The sequence below is a fragment of the Anoplophora glabripennis genome, unplaced genomic scaffold (assembly GCF_000390285.2).
Source record: "Anoplophora glabripennis isolate ALB-LARVAE unplaced genomic scaffold, Agla_2.0 scaffold252, whole genome shotgun sequence".
In the NCBI taxonomy this organism is placed as follows: domain Eukaryota; kingdom Metazoa; phylum Arthropoda; class Insecta; order Coleoptera; family Cerambycidae; genus Anoplophora; species Anoplophora glabripennis.
This window is the reverse complement of record NW_019416370.1, coordinates 670,015-694,539: the sequence shown is the minus strand read 5'-3', so window position 1 is coordinate 694,539 and position 24,525 is coordinate 670,015. Positions and strand designations below refer to the sequence as shown.

At 36.4% G+C, this 24,525-nt stretch overlaps 4 protein-coding genes across 4 annotated transcripts; 3 read left to right on the top strand and 1 right to left on the bottom strand.

Annotated features, from left to right (window-relative positions):
• Window positions 1-643: 643 nt before the first annotated feature.
• On the top strand, window positions 644-8,740 carry LOC108910398 (peroxidasin; the record flags this gene model as incomplete). The annotated part of the gene is made up of 7 exons (XM_018714984.1): window positions 644-859; window positions 1,624-1,695; window positions 3,599-3,828; window positions 3,883-4,185; window positions 4,244-4,516; window positions 4,831-5,721; window positions 5,774-8,740. Coding segments are annotated over 7 exons (4,030 nt in total), but the record flags the coding sequence as incomplete, so codon positions are not given.
• Window positions 8,741-10,583: 1,843 nt separating this feature from the next.
• LOC108910411 lies at window positions 10,584-13,863 on the top strand. Its single transcript, XM_018714997.1, has 6 exons — window positions 10,584-11,237; window positions 11,288-11,494; window positions 11,547-11,816; window positions 11,900-12,239; window positions 12,334-12,770; window positions 13,177-13,863. Exons 1-6 carry the CDS (start codon window positions 10,646-10,648, stop codon window positions 13,668-13,670), a joined length of 2,340 nt encoding a protein of 779 aa, XP_018570513.1. The 5' UTR covers window positions 10,584-10,645; the 3' UTR covers window positions 13,671-13,863.
• Window positions 13,864-16,343: 2,480 nt separating this feature from the next.
• Window positions 16,344-17,211, bottom strand: LOC108910430 (neurogenic differentiation factor 6-B-like). Its single transcript, XM_018715021.1, has 2 exons — window positions 17,063-17,211; window positions 16,344-16,950 (listed from the first exon to the last, which is right to left on the bottom strand). The coding sequence occupies exons 1-2, from the start codon at window positions 17,203-17,205 to the stop codon at window positions 16,455-16,457; spliced, it is 639 nt and encodes a 212-aa protein (XP_018570537.1). The 5' UTR covers window positions 17,206-17,211; the 3' UTR covers window positions 16,344-16,454.
• Window positions 17,212-21,141: 3,930 nt separating this feature from the next.
• LOC108910397 (enkurin) lies at window positions 21,142-22,108 on the top strand. The gene is made up of 2 exons (XM_023454289.1): window positions 21,142-21,402; window positions 21,516-22,108. The coding sequence occupies exons 1-2, from the start codon at window positions 21,168-21,170 to the stop codon at window positions 22,106-22,108; spliced, it is 828 nt and encodes a 275-aa protein (XP_023310057.1). The 5' UTR covers window positions 21,142-21,167.
• The last annotated feature ends 2,417 nt before the right edge of the window (window positions 22,109-24,525 follow it).

Genomic DNA, 24,525 nt, shown 5'->3' with positions numbered 1-24,525 from the left:
GGTTTTTAAATGCTCAGATAATATTTATTGGCAGTAACAATGCGAAAAGTTTCTCGAAAGCTGTGCAAGGCGAAAACTTTGAGAACGTCCTGAGCCTCGACGTCATTTAACGTTGATAAATGTAGGAAAAGTTGCAAGGCGAGAGAACTCTTTAATATATTTGACATTATTGATGAAAATGACGAGTTCCAAAGTCGTGTAGCAAATAAACTTTCGTCCCGTCCTCGTAGGACCAAATGTTTTAGTTTAATATTCTCAAACTTTTTAGAACTACTTTATCTTCTGAAGTAGAGGTATTAATTTGATTTGTATTTTAATTTATTTTAGTTATTTCAGCAGATCTACAAAATTCCTTTCAAAGATTAGAACTAAATATTGAAAATACATAATTTTTTATGGTTTCTTACTCAACGACAACCCTGTCTAAACTTTTTTTTACAAAATTTCTGCCAGTTTACTCTATATTTGACCAATTATGAAACACTACCAAGTACCATCATTTTGACTTCAGAAATAACTACGCATTGTTAGATAAACCATCTTCAACCTCCAACTGATGTTAAAATAACACTGAATCAAAGTTTGAGTGTATTTATCTCAACTATGTCGCTTCCACTTATTGTTAAATAATTTTTTTTTCCAGGGACCTACGCTTTAACAAAATCAGGGAAATCCCTCCCGGCACCTTCAAAGGTCACCGCAATCTAGTGTCGCTACTGCTGAACAACAATCTCCTAACCTCTCTGAAAAATGGAGCCTTCGAAGGGCTGTTCCACTTGCAGCACCTCTATCTCTACAAGAACAGAATCAAGTACATCGAACCCAACGTTTTCCAGGGGCTTAAGAAGCTAGAGAGACTGTAAGTATTTATTTTCCATCCACATTTAGACTCATTTGGCGTTTCTAACTCCGTTTGATTCCCATAAGTTAACCTTAGTTTGACCTTGTCAAATCCAAGGTCACCAACATCTGGTTCGTTATATCCTACAACTTTTATCTGAAATGTTTTTTGGAAAGGACACAATCCTCAAAGTTATCGAGCGGTTAGGGCCTTTTTTGGGACACCCAGTGCATTGTAAATACTTACGCTACCGAAGTTTACTCTCAGAATGTTGAACTTGCCGAAATAGAAGCAATTGAGGGACAGCCACATGTAAACTGTGCATAACAGTCAGACATAACATAAATTTGCTGTAAACAAAAGAAATTAAACAGGCTTCTGTTTGTGTTAACTTGATTTAAAAATAAACTCTTCTATTATATTTGCACACATCCAAATCAAATAAACTTTATAAATTAACTGAAGTATAGTTATATATTTAAAACGTTTGATTATATACTTAAAGTCAAGCGCGTTTGGATTTAAAATATGCTGTAACATGTAAACATTTTACGGATCAGAAGATGCAAGAGGGAACATTGTATTGGGATTGAGTGGCTCGATCGCAATACCTTTGAAACTTTAACAAGAACCATCGTTTCACTTCAAAGTACTTTTTGTATGACGTTGTTATAGTAACACTCTAAACAGAAGTTAAATTGAAAGATATCCATATACTTAGTAATAAAAGAGCATAGGAGTACAACAATTAAATAGTTGAGACATGTGTTTTTCATTTTCAGATATCTGCATAGCAACGAACTGAAAGAGTTTCATGCTGGCACTTTCTCCAACTTGCCTTCACTGGATAGGCTGTAAGTTATTTCAAATCACTCTTATATCCCTTGAATTTGCTTGTGATTAACTGACTTCGACTTAAATCGCGTTTTCAATCGAGCCGTTCATAAAATTCGCCTTTGCCAGGGTAAAATTTGGAATTGGCGATTCGGGCGGAAACTCGAAACTTTTGTTTGCGAGAATTTTGTGAATTAACGGGATCGGATCCGTAAGCTTTCATTTTGCATAAATCTGCTAACGTCAATACATCATTTCCTAACAGATGATGGATGAAGAACATTGCCGGTTCGAAGATGATTATTTTTGTATGATTTACAGGAAGTTAAATATTTTATGTTTAAAATTGTAATTTCCGCCTCTGGATGGATGCAACGGGATCCGTTTCAAAAGGGGAGAGGGGGGATAAACGTTCGTTAATAAAAATTCCATCAATATAATTAAAATACTTACGTTTGCGTGTTTCGGACATGCTGTTAACTTTGCTTTCTTTCACTAATCCCAGTCTCAACCACTTGTAGGCGAACAAACAAATCCTTGGTTTAATTTTATCGTAACTTCAAGTTGCATTACCTGTGTGGAAATAACAAACAGTGAAAGTACAGTTCTGTGTAAAATTATATTAACTGCTAGTTAACACCGAGTATTCGGTGACCTAACTGTAAAATTGTATCTCGTTGTTTCAACCAAACGAATTCGACAGATGTTTAAAATATTGCATTAATTTTAGATCAGAATATGTACCCACTGTTCCAAGCAGTTACATTAAAAAGCGAAAAAATATTTCACGAGTTAGCAGCTTGAACATATTCCAGGGAACATTAGCTGAAATACTCGAGTTTGAATAACCCGCAGGTATAAAATTTAATTTTTTTGGCACACGACACGCAATCGAAATCACAATCTCGCAACTGAAAAATAGATCCAAGACGCAAAAAATAATTTGACGTACTGAGCTGTAAACAACTGATTTCAGGAAAATGTATTAGGTATTCATATACATCGATTGAGGACACTTTTGCATGCTATCCAAGGATAACCTGATCTGCTCTAAGATCTAAGTTCGACGACCTAGAAAAACGCACTTAGCGCCTTGAGTGGCGTTGTACAAATTAGTAAACACGATAAATACGCCTTTTCATTGTGCGAAATATGCGGTTAGGGACGTAAAGGATAAGTGTATGTTATAACGCCTCATTTAATAGATTGCTATTGCTCACGTCGCACAACGTTGGTGGCCCATTAAATGCGACGCCCTGATGATTAAGATCTCTTTTTTGGATCTTCCAAGGTGGCTTGACAAGTACCTATTACGCCGGTTATATCAGACAGAAAATATGCAAAAAACAGTCCAAGAAAAGTAGTAGTCTGTAATTTTTTCCTAAGGTAGAAAATTTTACAAAGTGATCTGACAACTCACTGAGCTGACAAGTCATATCATTCACAATTAGTCAAAAATCTGTTTAATGTTTTCAACTGATTAAAATATAAATGTTCGAAATTTTATTTATTTTTGGTTGGCAATGGCCCTCTTGAGGTATTTCTTTGTAACTAACTGATTTTTCTTGTAATGTTCTGTGTTCTGTATTCAATGTTCTATTTCAATATTCAGTGGTACATGTACATTCTACATTCACATTGTTGTGTACAACAACATAAACAACATAAAGATCTTTATCTAAATAAAATGATGTTTCCTAAAATGAACATACAATATGCACAAGTCAATGGAAATAGAATAATTCGTTGCCTTCTGTGTTGTCAGTTAAAGTGTGACATGACACACATGTGATCTGACACAAGATCTAACAAACTTTGGTTTATACTCTGCTGTATCATGCCCAACAATTACAGACGATAAATCTGATGTCTATCATTTCGGCAATCATGTGTCATGCCATGATGTATGAGTTTTACTTTCAGCAACCTCTACAACAACCACCTGACTCGTATCCCCCATGGCGCCTTCGAGAACCTTCCCAAACTAACGAGGCTGCGACTGGACCACAACGCCTTGATATGCGATTGTCAGATCGCATGGTTGGCCAAGATGCTGACGGACAACTCCTTGCAGGGATCGGCCAACTGCAAATACCCCTCGGAAATGTACGGGAAGTCCCTCGTCGGGATGGAGACGAGAGATTTTCACTGCGGTTTGTAGAAGACCTTACAATGATTGTCAGATCATTTAACCATATGACTTTTAGCTCCCCCCGAGATCCGAGAAGGCCCGCACGACGTAGAGGTTTCCTGGGGTGGAACAGCTATATTTACGTGCAAGGTTCAGGATGACCCGTTAATATCCATCGTTTGGATGAGGGACGAAAAAGAACTCTTCCCGGACGAGAAGAAGTACAAAATTTTGGATAACGGGTCGCTGATGATCCAGAACACCGTTGAAAACGATGGGGGCTACTATGAGTGCATGGTGAAAAGTCCCGAAGGCCAAGTCAAATCCAGGCCGGCGAGAATGGTTGTTCGTCAGCCCGAATACAGCACTCAAGGATATGGTACGTCTATTTGTATCTAATTTAAAACAGTATATTGTAATATATCTAATTTTTTTAGGTGCTCCAAGGTTCACTGTGGTTCCGGAGAGTATATCTGTGGCTCCCGGGGCTCCCGAGGTAACACTTCGTTGCAACGCAGTCGGCGTACCTCTACCTACGATCGAATGGGCCAAAAACGGTATAAGACTTCCTAATTCCTACAAGAACGCCTACCAGCCGGACGGATCCTTGACCATTAGAGAAGTGGATCCCACTGACCATGGGAATTATCAGTGCGAGGCTTCTAACGTAAACGGGCGGGTCATAGCCGATGCAAATGTGATAATTAAAGGTAAATTAATTAGTTCGTAGGCTTCGTGGCAGTTGCCAATGAATTTCACCAGAATTCTTGTATTATATTGGTCTATGGTGTGTCCCGTATCTGCCCAGTCTTCCGCAGCTGCTGATTTTCTATGTGGTTATTCTTCGAAAGACACTAACGCTCATTTAAACTCTGTAGTAGGTTCTTCACTTTGGATGTGTACTCTTGAAGTTTCTTCATCTTTTTAAGGTTCAGATTGTTCATTATCAACCACATCCCCCACCTCTCCGCCTTATTTATGCACCAAAGTGTCGAGCTCCAGTAACGATACAAATTTGTTCCAGCTGCGCCAATATTCACCGTCCAACCGGAAAATGCAGACACTCAAATAGGAGGCGTCATAAAGCTGGAGTGCGTGGCTTCAGGTACTCCGGGTCCAGAGATCGCTTGGTTCAAAAACGACGAAGAACTCCAGCCCCAGGGAAGAATCCACATCACGGAAGACGGCAGCGTCTTGGAGATCAGAGACGCCAAAGAGTCCGACTCGGCCCTCTACATCTGCGAGGCAAGCAACGAAATGGGCATACGCGAAGTCAGCGCCAAGGTGAAGGTCTCCAACTTAGCCTTCCGGCCGCCCAAGCTGATTTTCAAGCCTTACAACATCGAAGCGTTGATAGGCAGCACCATCGAGCTGCCTTGCAAGGCCGAGGGCGATCCCGCGCCCGGCATCACCTGGCAGAAAGACGGCGCTACCATGCAACGAACTGGCAGATTCAAGGTGTCTCTATCGGGTAACCTGCACATCTACAAGGTGGCGACCGAAGATCAGGGTCGCTACGAATGTACCGCTATCAACGATCACGGTCGAGACTCCGCCACGGGTTATGTCACGGTGAAGGAAGCCCCGGACCCGGTAGGCGTGGGGATCGGCGATCAATTCGTGAAGATAGCTTTCGCCGAGGCGTCCGAAGAAGTAGACAGAGCGATAAACAAAACAGTCGACAATCTGATAAATAACAAGGGTTCGCATAATCCTGCGGACCTCTTCAGGATTATAAGGTACCCCGACGCGCCGGCGAGGGAGCTGGCGAGAGCCGCGGAAATTTACGAACGGACGTTGGTGAACATCAGGAAGCACGTCCAGCGCGGCCGGATAGTGATGAACGCCACTTCCGATTTCAACTACAAGGAGATTCTGTCCCCCGATCATTTGAAGCTCATCGCCAGGCTATCAGGTTTGTTTTCTTAAATAACCGATTTCTTAACCGATTCTTAATTTATTTGCAGGTTGTATGACGCACCGCTTGACTCGCAACTGCTCCGACATGTGCTTCCACTCCAAGTACCGCTCCATCGACGGTACTTGCAACAACCTGCAGAATCCGACCTGGGGCGCCTCCTTGACGAGCTTCCGGCGCATCTTGAAGCCGATATACGAAGACGGCTTCGCTAAACCGATCGGGTGGGACAAAGAAAGGAAATATTTCGGTTACCCGAAACCCTCCTCGAGATTAGTCTCGACCACCCTCATCGCCACCTCAAAAATAACCCCCGATCCGGAAATAACCCACATGGTGATGCAGTGGGGTCAGTTCCTCGACCACGACTTGGATCACGCCATCCCGTCGGTCAGCTCGGAAAGCTGGGACGGCATAGACTGTAAGAAGTCCTGCGATTACGCCGCCCCGTGTTATCCCATGGACGTACCCCCGGGAGATCCCAGGATCACCAATAGGAGGTGCATCGACTTCATCCGCTCGTCCTCCATCTGCGGCTCTGGGATGACCTCCGTTTTCTTCGATACCATACAGCCGAGGGAACAGATAAACCAGTTGACTTCGTTCATCGACGCGTCGCAAGTCTACGGCTTCTCCGAAGAGCTGGCGAAGGACCTCAGAGACTTGAACACCGACGGCGGTCGACTGCGCGAAGGTGTCGTCTTCCCCGGACGCAAACCGTTGCTCCCGTACGCGGGAAATCAGGGCATCGATTGCAGACGGAACTTGACCGAGAGCACCGTGAACTGTTTCGTAGCTGGGGACATCCGCGTCAACGAACAGGTAGGTTTGATCGCCATGCACACGCTTTGGATGCGGGAGCACAATCGGGTAGCGAGAGAACTGAACCACTTGAACCCGCACTGGGATTCCGACACGTTATATCACGAAGCGAGGAAGATAGTAGGCAGCGCCGTGCAACACATCACCTACAAACACTGGTTACCGTACGTCCTAGGCGAGAAGGGCATGGAACGACTGGGTCGGTACGAGGGGTACAACCCAGCCTTAAACCCGAGCATCTCCAACGTCTTCGCCACCGCAGCGTTACGTTTCGGTCACACCCTCATCAACCCCGAGCTGCACAGGCTCGACTGGAACTTCAAGCCGATCAGGGAAGGTCACCTGCCCTTGTCCAAGGCGTTCTTCTCGCCCTGGAGGGTAGTGGAGGAGGGCGGGATAGATCCCCTGTTGCGGGGCCTGTTCACTATAGCAGCCAAGATAAAGCGACCCGACGAGAACTTGAACACCGAACTGACGGAGCAGCTGTTCAAAACGGCTCACGCCGTCGCGTTGGATCTGGCCGCCATGAACATCCACAGGTCCCGCGATCACGCCATACCTGGTTACGTGGAATTCCGCAAGTTCTGCAACATGTCGCAAGCGGACAGCTTCGAGGATCTGCGCCACGAAATCAGCGACGCCAACGTCAGGAGGAAGTTGCAGAAGTTGTACGGCCACCCGGGCAACATCGACGTGTTCGTGGGAGGGATATTGGAGGACCAGATCGACGGGGGTAAGATCGGGCCACTCTTCCAGTGCCTGCTCGTAGAACAGTTCAGGAGGTTACGTGACGGCGACAGGTTCTTCTACGAGAGCCCGTCGGTGTTCAAGCCGGAGCAGCTCGTGCAGATCAAACAGTACTCCCTGGCTAGGGTGCTTTGCGATAACGGCGATAATATCACGAGGATAACTAGAAACGTTTTCGAGCTGCCGGAGCTGCAAGGCGGGTATTCGGACTGTTCGGTAGTACCCAAGGTGGACTTGAAGTTGTGGTCGGAATGTTGTAGCGATTGCAGGTATACCGGGCAATTGAACACGATCAGCCGGCTGAACGCCAGAAGGAACCGGAGGAACATCGTCGACGAAAGCGAAGGTTTTACTTCGAGAAGGGACCCGTTGATCTCGAACGCGACCGCCGTGGATTACCAGAAAGAAATGCACAGGATGAAGACTCACATGGTGAAACTGGAGAAGGAGATGAAGGTATTGAGGGCTAATTTGAAGGATATGGTGGGGTATATTAAACGACTGGAAGAAGATAATGAGCTTTAAAAGTACCTCTTTATTTTAATTCTGATATCACAGAAACTGCCATATTACTTTACTTACCGCTACGACGCATTTATTTTAATTTTAAGAACATTGTTTTAAATGTATTTAATAAAGTCGTCAATAATTACTGTTTTTTATATAATAATAATAGTTAAACAACCAATCAGACTTAGGAAGGAAACTACTAGATAGTGACCACAGTGTGAAAATCGTATGATTGCTCGTTGCGGGCTTAATTTCGTTCCGTCTGCGATGACGTCGCCTGAGACCAGCACAAACTTCAATTTCGTCAGTCTTTCTCTCAAGTGACGTCACCAAATGCACGTAAGCATACCGTAATATTGTCACACTACGATAGCGATCTTCCATTCCTTATCACTCTTGATTTGATCATAGTATAAATAAAGATGACAGGTTTTATAGTAGAGTCGCCATCTAGTATTTTCATGCTTAAGTTTGACTAATTGTTTAACTAGTAAAAATTTTCTTGAGCTACGCAAAAGTTTGTGAAACATATCTCATTTTAAGTTGATTATATTTTTTTATTTGTAAATGTAGTCTTTTTTAACAAATCAGTGTTTTACTTATTTTATATTTGTATAGTCTAAATTTTCTCTGAAAAATTATTTTATAATTTTAACTAACTAAAACTATGTGTACGTAATTTAGGTATATTGTGCTTTTTGTAGATATTAAAGTTAATACCCCAATGTAATAATGACATTTACAATTTAGATGCTGAATTAAATACTTTTAACCTTAGATTTTCAGTCATATAAAATATAATAAATGTGATATTTCGGCAAAAATAAGGTGTGCCATGTTCTGTTCAATATATATAGTAGTAATTTGATAACAAACATGCTATTACTTAGTGTATATTATATATTTATTAGAATAAATATTGTTTTATTAATTCTTAGTTAAGATTATTATTTCTTTGTAACCCCAAATTCCTTATTCTAAGATTTTTTGTATAAACCTTCATAAAAATCAATTTGATGTACCTATTAAGTTTCTATAATTCCAGTAAAACAGATTTAGTTCTACTCTGCGACAATAAAAATGAACGTACTATCTAATCTAATCTTCCGTGCACTGTTCTGTGCTCACAAAAAGACTACACCGCTTGTATCCTCTATCATACATATCATATGGTCCCGTAAAAATGAGACGATTTCGCAATGTTGCCAATATAAATCGAACTAGAATTTAGTTGCTTACCAAATTTTATTGTTTAAATTTAGTTGGCATCAATTGAGTCGCACGAGTTTCTGGTGGAGGTAAAATAACCTCACTTTAAATAAGGTTCATTTGTTTATTTTTTAATAGTTATGGATTATAAAAAACTTAAGGAAAGTGCCATTCGTTCATATTTTTATTTGTTTTGTTTTTTTTACAGCTACATTGAATATAATGAAACTTACATATCATACATTTTTTATCATTAAAAGAATCGTTTTTTTTGTTTCCACATTTTACTATGTATATTTTGATTTGAATATAAGACAAACATAAATATTGTTTATATATAATTTTTTTTTAATTTCCGCATATACACTATGTCTTGAGTATATTGATTTATATTTTGTATAATTTTTACCAAATATTATTGCTTTTGTTTACATACATTGGCTTTTCTGTTACCATCAGAAAAATTCATTAATAAACATTTTGTATAGCAATAAGTCTAGAATTTCTGTAAATGAGTCTAAATAAAAATCTAACTATTATAAGTCTTTTAATTTGCATTTAATATTACTTTTTCTAACAAAATGGAGCGGTGTTATCAGCTAGGGGCTGATTGTTGATTGTTTTGAAATCAAACTGCAATTACTGATCCTTCGGATCTATTCATCTGCACTTCCCTCTCATTTTTTTCTTCATCGACCTTTTAATTCCTAATACTGCACAATTGTTGTTTTACCTAAGTACATTAACATTTTTAGGTATATATTAAGATAATCATTAAGGAATATTGCCACGGTAAAAAAATATACCTTGTGTATTCTTTCTAACCTAAAAAAAATATTTTGTTGTTGATTGAAATATTTCAGTCAACGTTTTTAGTCTTTAATACTTATTGCACCAATTCACTTACCTTTAACAAACCTATTTAGCAAAATAAACTAAACAATATAAATAACTTGGTAAAAGTTAGTAGTTTAGCAGATGACTTTTTGTGATTTTAAAATTAGTATTTGTGGAAAATATAAGATCGTGATAACAATTAATTTTACGTTACATTTACATAAAAAAACAAGAAAAAGTACCACAAAATTTTACTCTTAATTTATTATTATTGGGTGTCATTATGCATTCATTTTATTACCTTAGTATTATTTTATTTAATGAGAACTATCTACAAAGTATTTTAAATTTTCCCGCGACACCACTTTGATATTAAACTGACTTTGGTAAGTAACTAGATATGTTAAGTTGGCGACGCTGCGAAATCTTGTTACAATTAGTGTCGTCTGTAAAAATGACCAATTTTCGGCCAATGAGATTTGAATAAAAAATTATATGTCTACGCTCTTGAACTTAAGTTTGTTTAAACAAACGGTGAATTTTAAAATACCGTCTTCCTTATAATAATTAAATTTGTAGATATAATTGTGATATATCGGCAGAAATCCTCATATGTTGGCCATGAATTTGTATTCGCTGGTTCTATACAAATAACGCAGTCTAGATTTTTTGTAGGTTTATAGCTATTCTGTAAATTTCAATGTTCTGTGTATCATACATCACAGATTGTAAACATAACCTTAATATGTCAACGGTATATTTGCTTTAAGTTTTAGGTACTTAAATAAAATTAAAAATGAGCGTTGAATTAAGGCTTATAGATCACATTAGATTTAGCTCTAAACTATCGGTCAATTTTGCTTGCGAATATTCAGAAGATGACAGGATTTTGATTATAGGCGACATAGGAATTTATATTATTGCCCTAAAAGGCTGTATGAGCAACCCTTTCCCTTCGTATTACTGTAAAAATTATTTTTTGGAAATATCTGATTTTACACCCAGTGCCAATATTGGCATCGATATTAACAGTTTTCATAAAGATTTAGAACGGAACGATTTATATGAAGCCACGATGTCCATGGAATATTCAGCTGATCTGAAAAGCACAACCCCTGTAGACCCGTCACCTCTTTGCGCTCAATGGTCTCCGAGAGGAATTGTAGGCAAAACAGATTGTTTGCTGGCTGTTTTAAGTAATTTTTATAACTTGGAAATCTACGTGAAATTCATAGATGAAAACGAAGTCACAGAGTACTGTATGATATGCGGTGTAACTCAAGAGGTTATCGATGAGAAAAAAACAGAATGGAAGTATTCAGATCGGTTGCCCCCTACGGTAAAATACAACGAAATGAAGCGAAGAGTACAAAACATTTCTTGTACAGGTAACGTGCAACGATTCTTCCATGATTCACACTGAATTGTACAATTTTAGCTTTTACTTGGAGTCATTTGTACAAAATAAATGGTAAGGAATATTGTACGATTTTTGTGGGACATATGAATGGTGACGTTACTGTTTGGAGAATAACTGGAAGAGTATCGAATTCCAAAGAAAACTCAAAGCTTCATTTCTTGGGCCGCTATTCTACTCAGCTAGGAAGGATCGTCAGGATGCACTGGCACATTACCAAAGAATATGGTAAATAATTGAAATTTGTGTGTAAAAAAGTAATTTTTTTGTTTTTCGGTAGGAGGAGGATTGTCGTTTGCTGATTCGGAAGGTAAAATGAGCGTTTTGCACGTAAAGTGTCTAGACCAAGAAACCGCGGATATAGACAGTGAGTTGGGATTTTGGACAGAAGCGGACAAGGTAGTAGTCGACAAGATAACTGTAATGATTTACGACGGTCGTACGTACATCATACTCGTTAAACAAAGTTTTTTAATTATATACGGATTAGATGAATCGGGGCAGGTTTTCGACCAGAAGGTTTGCAATGTGGGATGCTACTATATCACAGGTATGTGAGGATTACCCGAGTAATATATTAATTTCCAGTAAAATATTTTTTGTGCGAAAATTTAAAAAAATATAACTGTCCAGGTATTCACCATTTCGACAACACTATATTGGTTTTGACGTTGACGTCTGTTCTGAAACAATACACTCTTTCCATTGTTGACCAAAGAATACATCTGGAAGAAAAACTTATCCCGATTAAGGTGAACGGTGGTAAATTTCGCACCCACGGGTTTTTCTTCTCAAAAAACATGGTGTTCTTTGGACTTATCGCATATCCCTGTATGCTGCACAGTTTTTCCAAACTAAAGACCTTTTTAAACATTTTTTTATTTCATAACGCTTTGTTGAATCCCCTAACGATAATTTGGCATAACAACAGTGGTAGTTTGCGGGACTACTGGGACTGCTTGGAAATGTTAAGGTAAGACTGTGTGTTTGTCTTAAAAAATGTTAAAATTTGATTCATCGAAACTGCAACACCCTGAACACGATAACGACAAACACCCTTATTCCAGGCTGCTCTGCCTCAAGGACAAGCGTTTCCCCTGGCTGGGAATCCCGGCCGAGCTCGATTACGACAATCTGTCCCTATTGAAGCTAAAGACGCTTAGATGGCTCGCTAAATTATCGGAAATGGTGTTCAATACAGTTCCCGTCGTGAAAAACTACGACATAAAACCGTACATAATCCTACACTACCTGGTACAGATCAAGCTGATATTGAAGAGACTAAACGGTTTGTTGAGTAAGAAACAGTCGGGGGAGGAACTGTCGCTTTTTCAGATGCGCAGTATCGATATACAGAATTTTTTCCTGAAGGAGATGGTGGTGAAGAATGTGCTGGCCAAGGCGAACGTGGGGAGAAATTTTATAAACGAGATTAAGCAAGTGATGAGGGTAGCGAATGAGCTGCGGTACCCCGCCATGTTGCACTGTGTTTGGTGCGGAGAAAATATCCTTTCGTTAATTTTAAATTTTTCTGTTTATTTGGGTGTCGCCACAAAAAATATCTTTTCACTTTTCAGGTTAATGTAGATTACAGATTACAGGAATTAATTTCTTACTGAAAAATTAACTATTTGTTGTCAGAAGAGTTCTTTTAATTACGTCAGTTACCGCCAACCAATAGATTGGCCACCTCATTTACCTGACTTAGGTCCATTGGACTATTTTGGCCAAGGAGCTCCGAAAGATCATTTTTTTACTGAACTACTCGCCTTGTACATTTAAAAAAAATAGTGGGAGACATTTTTGATAGATTTTGACTGTTATTATCAAAATTTATTATAATTTTTTCAATAAGGAATCCATTCCTGTAATTTAACGATTTCAAGTTCATTTTCTTAACTCCTTAGCACAGATTATAGGACCGGTGTGCTTGCCGCCTCACGCCGACAGCCGCTGCTCCATAACGATGATGCCGATCTATCTCGTAACTTCCTACAAGTGCCCTTTCTGCAAGGCGCTAGCCCACAAGGAGGTGGGGAAAGAGGAAGACGTGATTTTCTGTCCTTACTGCGACGTTCCCATGGAACAGCTGTACGCGGATGAGAAGACGGAAGAATTCGTTAATAAAGATTATGAATTGAAGAGCGAGGAAGTTAGATCGGTATGTTTCGACGATTGTCTGAAGGAAGGCTTGAGTTTTAGTGATGTAGAAGAGAACGAGAGGGAGTATGTCGTTCTTAGCGACAGTGAAGATGAATCGTCGGAGGATCAGAATAAATTAAGGACCCTGTATGTGAGGTTGAAGGACGTGAGTTTGGAAGACATCGTTAAATTGGATAACGGTGAAGAACAAGAAGCTGGACCGAGTAGGAAGGTGTTAAAATTAACGGGAGGGGACGGTTGATTGTAATTAATTTAACTTGTTCTTTTAAACAGATATTTATAAATTTTTTATTTTTAAGAAAAATTATGTTATTATTTTAACGTAGTCTGACATATCTTGCTATATTAATATTGCAATACCTTTCTGCAACCTGAAAATGTGATAAAATTTTATGTCATGAAACTAGTTTCATTAAAATAAAAGTTATTTAAGAAAAAAAATACTGTGTTCGTTTTTTTATAAATAAAAAAATAATCCCGTATAAATGCAATTTTTAAATTTGAAAATACCGCCATTGATAGTTCCTGTCGTATCGTCACTGAGGGCGCTGTGGTGCTTACTACCCAATGTTTACTATGAAATTGCAGCTTAGTGGGTTTGACTAAAGTAACTGATTTGTCTACTATTTAAGGATGTTTTAAGTCAATTTCCTTACAAGTAATAGATTGTAAAAATTTAATAGAAGCAAGTTTTTGAAAACGCTTATAAATAACAATGCTGTTAGTTCTCGACATCTCGACTGTATTGTAGAGGTCGCCAGCCTCAATCCCGTGACGTTTTTAGAGGTACATTTTTTTGCACTTATCTGCACATTAAACTGTAAAATTTCTCTCCGTTAGGTTTTGACTTATTAAAACACTGCTCAAATATGTATTTCTTTAATTTTCTCAACAGTAGCACACATATATGTATTATAAACGACGCCATATTCCTTCTCTATTACCATTGAACACTGAACTAAAGAATGCATCACGGATCACGCAATAACAGAGCTGTAACACAAGTCTCAACCCGTCTTTTTGCAAGTACCGCTAAATACATAGAAAAAGGGGGTCCGTCTAATTTACATTGGCAATCGCAGAGACGTGTGCGCGAGAGGTATAGCTAGTACGGGCTAATGGCACAGCATGAAAAATATCAACTTATGCTGTGCTAATGCTACGTTCACAGAACTTCAACTGTCACGCACTACACTTAATTTAACCAATCAGCTGCTATACTCGATTCTTTACCTCTTTCTTTTGTTGGACCTTGTTCCCGCTTTGGACCGATCAAAATAACTTAATGGGAAAAAGAAAGAAAATTGTTACCTGGATTTTTATAACGGGAAATGGTAAAGTGACTTTTAATAATCGAAAAAAAAAATAATAAATGCGTGAGCAGGAGTGGCGGAGGGTTGATTTGGGGGGTTGAAAAGTTGTGAGAAATTTGTATCATTGGGATTTCTGGCGAAAGTTGATGTCAAACAAAAAAGTATCCAGTACAAAAGTTGTAGATCATGCAAAAATCTACAACTTTTGTGGAAGTTATTTTTTAAATGCGAAAAACTTCTTATTTTTCGTTTTTATTTCTCATTTCTGTAAAAATAATTTAATTTTGACGAAACTTGGTTAAAGTATACCTTTCTGTGTCTTAAATAACCACAATTTTTTTTAGATAAAAAAATCAATAAGTTTCCGAGATATCCATTTTTTCCGGTCTGAAACACTTTTTCAAAGAAATATTCTACTTGAGAAAAATCATCGTACAGAGTTCTGCCGTGATCATTTTTTTCGTTTAGACATATAGGTACTTTTTGGTGAAATAAAAAAAATTGTAATCACAGTTCAAAAACATCATACTCAAAAATGCAAAAGAAATAAAAAACGACTTGCAACAATGAATTTTTCAGTAGGTTATTGTTGATTTGTTTAAATTAAAAAAAATTCAAAAACTGATTCACCATTGTGCGGAAAAAATATAAAAAACTCTCATTGTTTGACCCAAAACTTTATATATGTACAGTATTGATATAAACATAAGTCGTATAGTAAAATAAATAAAATAAATAATTTTTTTCGTAGGATCGATTAGTGTATTTATTTTTTTAAATTTTGACGAATTCCGGGTAGTTCTGGAGATATCCGGAAAAACTCGAAAAATAGCAGCCACATATTTAAAAAAATTAACCTGATGATGGCCCCTTGAAGACGAAACGTCGGATTGCAAAAATGTTGACGCCATTGGATAGAGCGAAAAAAGTGGCATTGTAAATATGCAATTTATTTTAAAATTCGTTTTCTAATAAAGCCAGAAAAAAATGAAACGATTTTCGGGTGCAAAATTTCGGGTTTTCGGGTTTCGCGTCAACAGTAGACTTTGCAGTTAATACTTTGTATTGCTGAAATCTAATCATCTTAATTTATTATTAGTGCATTTGTAATTCGACTCAGATGTTTATAAATACTAATACTGTACAAAAATAAAGTTTTGGCCCAAACAATGAGACAGTTGTTTTTGTATTTTTTTCCGTATAATTGAATGGTGCCATCAGTTTTCGAATTTTTAATTTAAACAAATTATCAACAATTACTGAAAAAATCATTGTTGCGTCATTTGTTGTTTTTGCATTTTTGAGCATGTTTTTGAACTGTGAATACAGATTTCTTTATTTACAGTACAGTACTCTTAAAAAAGCCTCTCCAAGTAACAAAATGACTAAAATACATATATTAATTCATAATTTTGCCAATATTCTTGATATTAACTCAAACTGAATTAAATTTCTTTTCTTTTAACAATACGTATTTGTAATTTTAATTCACTGTTATTAATAAATAATAGCATAAGCACTATTTGTTTATATGGAATTCCTGTACAAATTGGAGGTATTATTCTTTCTTTCCTTTGTTATTTACAAAACAATGATGAGTCTTTCTCCTGGACATAAGATTTTATTACACTATGAAAAATTGCACTGATAAAAAATATCACAATTTGAGACTCAATTTTGAAATGACTAGAGATAATTGAATCACCACACATTCAACAGAGCTGATACTGGTAATTACTATTACCATAAAAGCAGTGATTATTTAACACGTAGCTATTACCGTTCCCCTCCCAGTATCTAAACCCATGAAAGTTCTTATTCGAGTTGTACTTGAAAGGCACGTCCGGCATCTTGTAGTTTGGCCAACAGCTCCCGTAACCCTCCTCGTAGAAGGGCTGCTGGTTATACTTGGCCCCTTCCACTCCGTAATCGTAAGGATAGTTCTCCGGTTCCCCAAAATAGTAGGCCATATGTGCGGCATTTCCATTTATACTCCCCATTAAAGTCCCCGCAAGTAAGTTGGCGGTGGTCTGGCTCAGCTCCCTGCTCAGAATTTTTATGAACCTCGCGATATCCATCGGCCGGCCTTCTTGGAGCGTTTGGGTCATAGCTATGATGTAGTTTCTGGCCAGGCGGAGGGTTTCTATCTTGGACAACTTCTGAGGAGCCGAATTTAGGTCCGAGTGCGTCAGCTGGATAGGCATTCGACTAAAATAAAGAAAAAGTTATAAGACAAAAACACGGAATGATCTTTTTGCTCATCATAAGTTTTTTTTCCCAAACGGAGCAGACTTAAATAATAAAGAACAAAATATCTCACCTTCTTAATCTGTCCAGAGCAGCGTTCAAGCCGTGCATCCGGTTCCTCTCCCTGGCGTTGGCCTTCGACCTCCTCAGTTTCACCTTTAGCACTCTAGTTTTCTGTTCTCTCTTCTGTTCTATGACCGGTCGTACGCTTTCCATCGCTCCACATCACCAACTTCTGACGCTGGGCGACGAGATGGGGTGAATATAACGGCGTTGCTATCATATTTACCTTCTGATTTAATTTTTACGGATATTAGATACGGGGTGTCCCCAAAGAACGAACAAAAACGAATGTGTTTAAAAGTTGCAACAATTAAATGTCTTGAAAAAATCGCCTGTTAGTTTTATTATAAAGAAACTCAAATAAAATCCACGCACGTGGAGACTTTTCAATTGTCCTTAAATTGTAGCTCGAAATTTAAAGTTTTCTTCTTAGGAAATGACACAACCGTCAAAAAAAATAAGTAAAAATTATTCAGGAAACTTAAACTTTTATCTTAATAAAAATACGTTTTTCATTCTTGCACTGGAATTTAAAACTGTTCAAAAAGTTTCTCGAATAATTCCTACCATGTTTTTCAATTTCATCTGCTTTCAAATTAACAAAACGATTTGATACCCACACTCCTTGTAGTCCAGTTACTCAGGATTTTTACCTCCGAATTCTTTATAACTGAACCGATTGACGTAAAATTTTGACTGAATGTTGGCAGAGCTTGGTAATTCCTGGTGAAAAAGTAATTAGCAATTACAATTCCCTTTTTTTTTCCTGTAATTGTAATTGTATTTAAGTACTTTTTTTTATTAAAGTAATTTGGAATTGTAATTGCAGCAAAATTGTTACAGGAATTGTAATTTGTAATTAAATTATTTGAACTATCGAATTACAAATTACTTCTATAAGTACAAATACTTTTTCCAATTACAATTACTTTTTCTAATAATTATAATTACTTTTAAGATCATGCGTATTGCGTAATTGCGTACAGATTTGCAGACTTCTATTATTTCATTTGAGGAAAGCCTTGTGTCTCGTGAACAATAAAAAGTGATTTGGTGAATTAACCTCAGAATTAAGAGAGTACATTTTATTTTATTATAATTATTATTAATTTAGAAAATATACGAAGTAAAAATATGTTGTCTATAGCATCAAGTTTTATAAAAATATATATTATGTATCTACTGTGTTACTGCTCTTATTTTGAGTTGAGAAAACTTCTGGTTCGGTTACTCGGCCTTTCACTCGTACTTGTTCGATTCGTAATTTTTTTAATAATAATTATTGCTTTCCAGTCTACCCAAAACTACTGTATTCTATATTTTGCAAATGTACTAACAACCAAAAAAAAGAGCATCGGGTTGAATTAATTACCTGACCAATAATATAAAATTATAGTATGAACTGAACTGGTTTAAATTATTAGATTAGGAATAAAAATATAAAAATTCTATATTAGAAAATGAATAATAATAATCTTTTCATTTTAGTATCAATTCAAATAAATAATAAATAAATAATAAAACTCAATATTACACAACACTTAATTTAAATTTTTAACTTAACTTTTTCCTTTTTCTCTGTTTGGTCACTATAACTTTATCATAAAAGTAATTAGAAAAATAATTGCTAAATCCATTTTCCATGTAACTGTAATGTATTAATTATAATTATAATATAATGTATTATATTAATGTATTAATATAATTCCTTTTTTAAAGAATATACTTTGTAATTGTAATTAGTTCCATTTTTTTAAGAGTAATTTGTAATTGTAACTATTTTTAAATTACAAGTAATTACCCAGCTCTGAATGTTGGGAATGCCTCAAGGAACAAAACTTATATAGTGCCGCAGTGTGATTTTGCCCTGGGGGTGGTTCCCACCCCTTTTTGGGGGTGGAAATTTTTACGCCCGAAATAATCACAGGAGTCAATTTTAAGTAACAAATACTATATAAAGTTTTTTTGGATATTCAATACTTTCCGAGTAATTCGTCATTGAAAATGTTGATTTTTTACTGAAAAAGTGCTTGTTTTCGGACAGTTTTTTTGCGAATAACTCTGAAACCATTGGATTTAACGAAAAAGTTGTAATGAACAAAAAGAAAGGTAATAAAAAAACAAATCTAATGGCATTATCTTGTTTTTCTCTAATTGCAATATAAACCGAGTTATGGATTTTTAAACATTATTATATGTTAGCAAAAAACTAAATTGAAACCAGTTAACGTTAAATCACGCCAAAACCATAAATACTAGGAAAAAAACTATTTGCACCGTTTTGAAAAACCTTTGAAATGAGCTGTTTTAAAAGTCTTTAGAATCAAAATTAACGGAAATATGATCGAAATAACATGATAGTCTCATTTTTTTTAAGAAAAAATTACTAAACAATTCGGTGCCTTTGGTGACAGAATTAAAATTAAATGCAATCCATTTACAGATTTCATCATTTATGTTCTAAGAATATGTTCTGGGTCTTTGGCTCACTTACACAGAGCATGATTTCGAAAAAAAACTTAATTTTTGAAAATGTTAATTTTTCAAATTTTTGAAAGAAATTCGATTTTTACGCTGTAACTTAAAAATTAAAGGGTGTACGAAAAAAATACAAGGGTAAAAAAATTTAGCTTTATTATTGCTGAAGATTTTGCTTAAAATTTTTATTCCTCTAAAATTAATATTAATCGAGATATCGCTATTTTAAGTTATCATATGAATGAGAGAACCACCCTTTTCGAGCCGTTTAAACCCTTCAAACTTAAAAATGAAGTGCTTAAAAAAGATCAACTCAACAGTTCACGTAGCCCTTACAATTCCCTGCAAAATGAGCCTTTGTGCGATTAAAAATCTTAAAAAGTAAAAAAGTTATCGTCAAAAAAATAAACACGTGTATAGGTGATAATTTTAGGAAATTTAGATATTTTTTGTATATATACGTATTTAGTATGTGTATATTCGAATAAACCAGTACTATATTATAATACACTCTATAAAATTATTTTATAAGAAGGGAATAAATGTTTATTTAATACAAATGCACATTTAAAATGTTTCTACTCTTTCAATAATATTTTTTCATTTTATTTTCGAAAGAAGAAGTATTTTTTAAGGGTTGAAAAGTTGCAATCGATAAAAAAGATTTTTTAATCAAGATATCAATTTTAATTTGATAAAAATGCATGATGCGTTTCAAGTTGAAAATTTTTTTTTATATTATTTTCATCAAAAGGGGTGGTTTTTAAAGGTTTTTCCGGGTCGAAAATTTGGGATACATTAAGTTTCATGTTAGATAGCACATGAAATTACTCATACTGCATAAATAAAAAGGATTTGATTACATAAAATGCTTAAATTTGTATTTTTTCTTTTTCTTCCAATAAGGGGTGGTTTTCACTCCTTAAGAACAAAAAGCACACCTAGCGCATATATAAGTTTTGAAGTGGGGGGTAAGATGAGCCTAATTGTAAATTTTGAGAAAAATCGATGCAGTTATAAAAAATTCGGAAGCATTACTATATTTTCAGCTACAGTAACTGGGCTATTGGCATATTTGACAGAATTTGGTAGTGTAAATTAATTTTCGTTATTATTCCGTAGACCACCCCGTATTTTGCAGGATCAAGTGCAATAGTAGATAAGGGCCGTTTATTTATCTCGCCATATGTCACCGCATATGGCTCGTGAGAACATCGGCTATATTGCTAATTATCGGGTATTTGTCGCATTAAGAGCGGTGGTTTTCTCCAATTATCTTTGCTGATAACGTTTCGTGGCATATGGTGCGGCGTGATGCCGATGGATAACCTGTTTATATTAATTTTACCTCCAATTTTGTTACTGGGAAGTTTTATTGTCCCCTGCACATACCTTATACTGAACGTTGTGTTATTATGTGGCATGACAAATGCCACAATTGCCACAAAGTATTTTTTCCTGAAATGTTGCTTCTATTCAGTCAATTGTGGCCAGTACACGCTTTTAATTAAATGATTACCATAGAAACGAAACATTAGATCGATATAGTTGCATTTATATGGAAACTGCAACCACCTCTTTCTGTCTTTGTGAAAGGTGTTAGCCCTTGCGTCACTTCTTTGCGTTTTTACAAAAAAATGTCCGTAATTCTAATAACGAAACACGACGAGAATATATACAACATCGTGACGACTGAGCAAGAAGAGAAAATTAAAAGGGAGATAAAAACGATTCGTTCCAGACCTCCTACGTACAAGAGCAAATTTCGCAAGTACCGTAATGATTACAGGAAATGTGTCAAAGCCCATGCCACCATGGGGGTAGCCGAGGAGGTACTGCCAGATCCTGCGCACTATCTAAAAAAACATTCAGGTAGGTATAATTATAAATATAATTGCTTGTCTAAACCGATCTAAAAGTTGAGTTATTTTCCCAACAAATAGGGTATATGTATCAGTATTTGATTGTTTCGTTTCATTTATTAGGTAAGCCGATATGTTCTAACTTATGCTATAAGCAACAAAAGAAAGATCCGCCGTTCCCCAAACGTGAAGTGGAGAGGGTCCCTTCGTTCAACCAATGGAAGAACCGAATCATCAAGCACGATCCCCCGAAGGACTTCGTCCTGGAGAACATTAAAAAAATTTCGAATATGAAACCGAAAGAGCCTGAGCAACGATTGGTCGTAGACCATACCGGTACCAGCAAACCACTGCGTCCAGGGTTAGAACCTATATTTATTAGATCAACACATTTTGGTAAAGCTCCACGTTATTTGCTGAATATAATCGATCTAGATAAAAAGAAATACTTGACGATAAAGGAAGAAAGCGGGATACAGAAACCAAAGTGCAGATATATTACAAGAGAAGAGAGAGCTCAATTATTGAAAGGGTTGAAACAGAATTGGGAAGAGCTTCAGAAACAGTATCAAGGTTTGCCTATTCTGACTGATACGATCCCTAAAATGGTGCGAAAAGATAGAATAGAATCGAATCTAAAACAAATTGAGAAAGATATCCAACTTGTCGAAAGACATCCCTATATTTATGTTTATGATGACGATAATTTCCCGTAACAGTACCTTGTGAAATTAAAAAGAATAAAGGATACTTTTAAAATTAGAAATTGTATACCTTTAGTTTTATTCATTTTTGTAACACGTCAAAAAATCCCGTAATCAGGTAACCAGTTTTCATATAAGTCGCGAAAAAATTAAATTGCGTTTCTAAGCCCGTTTTAGGAATTATTATGCAGCCAAGTATACACACATGTGTATTGTGTGTTGCCTCGTAACAAGAGCTTTGGAACTGGAAAGACAAATATGAAAAATCTCGAAAACTAGAGAAGCTAGAGAGGAACTGGCAGCAGTTTCGGATTAGTCAGGGCCGTTATTGACCACTTGATTTTTTTCAAAATTTTTAGAGGCCTAAAAATTTTTGAGAAAATTAGTCCATTGAATTTTTAGGACAAAAAATTTTAGGAGCTCCGAAAATTCTGAAAAAATTCTTCCAGACTATAAGGTACTGGCAAATCCAAAACTGAAAGGAATTTCTCTCTAGCTCGCGTAATTTTCCAGATATTCAATTTTTTTCTTCAGGCAAGCAGCTTACAAAGAACGGACTACATCGGCGTTTTCTGCGGCCCAAATTAAAGACATGTTGTCGTATTTAGACAGCATTCCAATTTTTTGAGAATATTCTTGAAAATTATCGTCAAAAAATTAAAAGTACGTTTCTAAAGGCAATTTGTGCAGCCAAGTATACACACGAATTTATTGTATGTTGCCTACCTAACAAAACTTTGGAACTGGAAGAAAAAACAAAAAATCTCGAAAGCTAGTGGAGCTAGATAGGAACCGACAGCAGTTTTGGATTGGTAAGGGTCATTATTGTTTATCTTAATTTTTTCAGAATTTTCAGTCCTAAAAATTTTTGACAAATTCGATTTTTTCGACCAAAAAATTTTAGGGGCCCGGAAAAATCTGAACAAATTCCTCCAGACTATAATGGGACTGGCAAATCCAAAACTAAAACGAATTTCTCTCTAACTGGCGTAATTTTTGAGATTATCAATTTTCTTTAAGAAAGCAACTTTCGAAAATAGCGGACTAGATTGGCGTATTCTGCGGCCCTAACTACATATGGGGTGCCGTCTTAAGCCGGAATTCTAGTTTTTTGAGAAATTTCACGAAAATTATCGTCAAAAAATTATAATGCCAGGCTAAAGGTGGTTTTAGGAATTATTATGCAGCCAAGTATACAGACATGTATTGTATGTTGCCTACCTACCAAAAGCTTTAGAACTAGAGGAAAAATATAAAAAATCTCAAAAACTGAGGACTGTTTTGGATTAGTCAGGGCCGTTATTGACCACCTGAATTTTTTCAGAATTTTCAGAGCCCTAAAAATTTTTAAGAAAATCGGCAGTCGTCCATCGATTTTTTCGACCAAAAAATTTTAGGGGCCCGGAAAAATCTTAACAAATTCCTCCAGACTAAAACGGGACTGGCAAATCCAAAACTGAAAGGAATTTCTCTCTAGCTCCCGTAATTTTTGAGATAATCAATTTTCTCCATTAGGAGGGCAACTTACGAAAGTAGCGGACTAGATCGGCGTTTTCTGGGCCCTAACTACATATGAGGTGCCGTCTTCAGCGGAATTCTAGTTTTTTGAGAATTTTCACGAAAATTATCGTCATAAAATTAAAAAGCCAGGCTAAAGGCGGTTTTAGGAATTATTATGCAGCTTCAACAGCTTCAACATTCACACGAATGTTTTGTATGTTGCCTACCTAACAAAACTTTGGAACTGGAAGAAAAAACAAAAAATCTCGAAAACTAGTGGAGCTAGATAGGAACCGACAGCAGTTTTGGATTAGTCAGGGCCATTTTTGTCTATCTGAATTTTTTTTCAGAATTTTCAGAGCCCTAAAATTTTTTGAGATAAACGATTTTTTAGGAAAAAAAATTTTAGGAGCTCCGAAAAATCTGAAAAAATTCTTCCAGACTATAACGGCACTGGCAAATCCAAAACTGAAAGGAATTTCTCTCTAGCTCGCGTAATTTTCCAGATATTCAATACTTTTCTTCAGCAAAACAACACAATAAAACGGATTACATCAGCAGATCACCCAAACTAGATAGGGTGCCGTCAGTCGACGGCATTTTAATTTATTTACAATTTTCATGAAAATTACCTAAAAAGCAAAGTGCTCAACTAAAAGCCGGTTTGTCTCAACTTTGAGAATATATTGTTATACGAAGCAGAATGAAAAATTTCTTCCTTAACGTAATCGCACTGGCTGGATCGAGGAAGATTCGACGTTTTTCTGTGTAGGTGAGATGTATTGTTCCCATGTAATTTTTTTGTGAACTGTTAAACTACAATAGAAAATAGGGAAATTGAATTACAGTTCTATAAAAAGATGAAGATTTATTTATAAATCTGTTGTTTATATTTAATGTATTTACCCATAATCTACAATTATATAATA

Excerpts from the sequence above, each read along its gene's own strand:
- LOC108910397 (XM_023454289.1), top strand. The coding sequence starts at position 21,168 with ATGTCCGTAATTCTAATAACGAAACACGACGAGAATATATACAACATC. Across the intron at positions 21,403-21,515 it reads CTATCTAAAAAAACATTCAG|GTAAGCCGATATGTTCTAAC; the intron begins GTAGGTATAATT and ends TTCATTTATTAG.
- LOC108910430 (XM_018715021.1), bottom strand. The coding sequence starts at position 17,205 with ATGGAAAGCGTACGACCGGTCATAGAACAGAAGAGAGAACAGAAAACT. Across the intron at positions 16,951-17,062 it reads GCTCTGGACAGATTAAGAAG|TCGAATGCCTATCCAGCTGA; the intron begins GTGAGATATTTT and ends TCTTTATTTTAG.
- LOC108910411 (XM_018714997.1), top strand. The coding sequence starts at position 10,646 with ATGAGCGTTGAATTAAGGCTTATAGATCACATTAGATTTAGCTCTAAA. Across the intron at positions 11,495-11,546 it reads GCACATTACCAAAGAATATG|GAGGAGGATTGTCGTTTGCT; the intron begins GTAAATAATTGA and ends GTTTTTCGGTAG. Across the intron at positions 12,240-12,333 it reads GACTGCTTGGAAATGTTAAG|GCTGCTCTGCCTCAAGGACA; the intron begins GTAAGACTGTGT and ends CCCTTATTCCAG.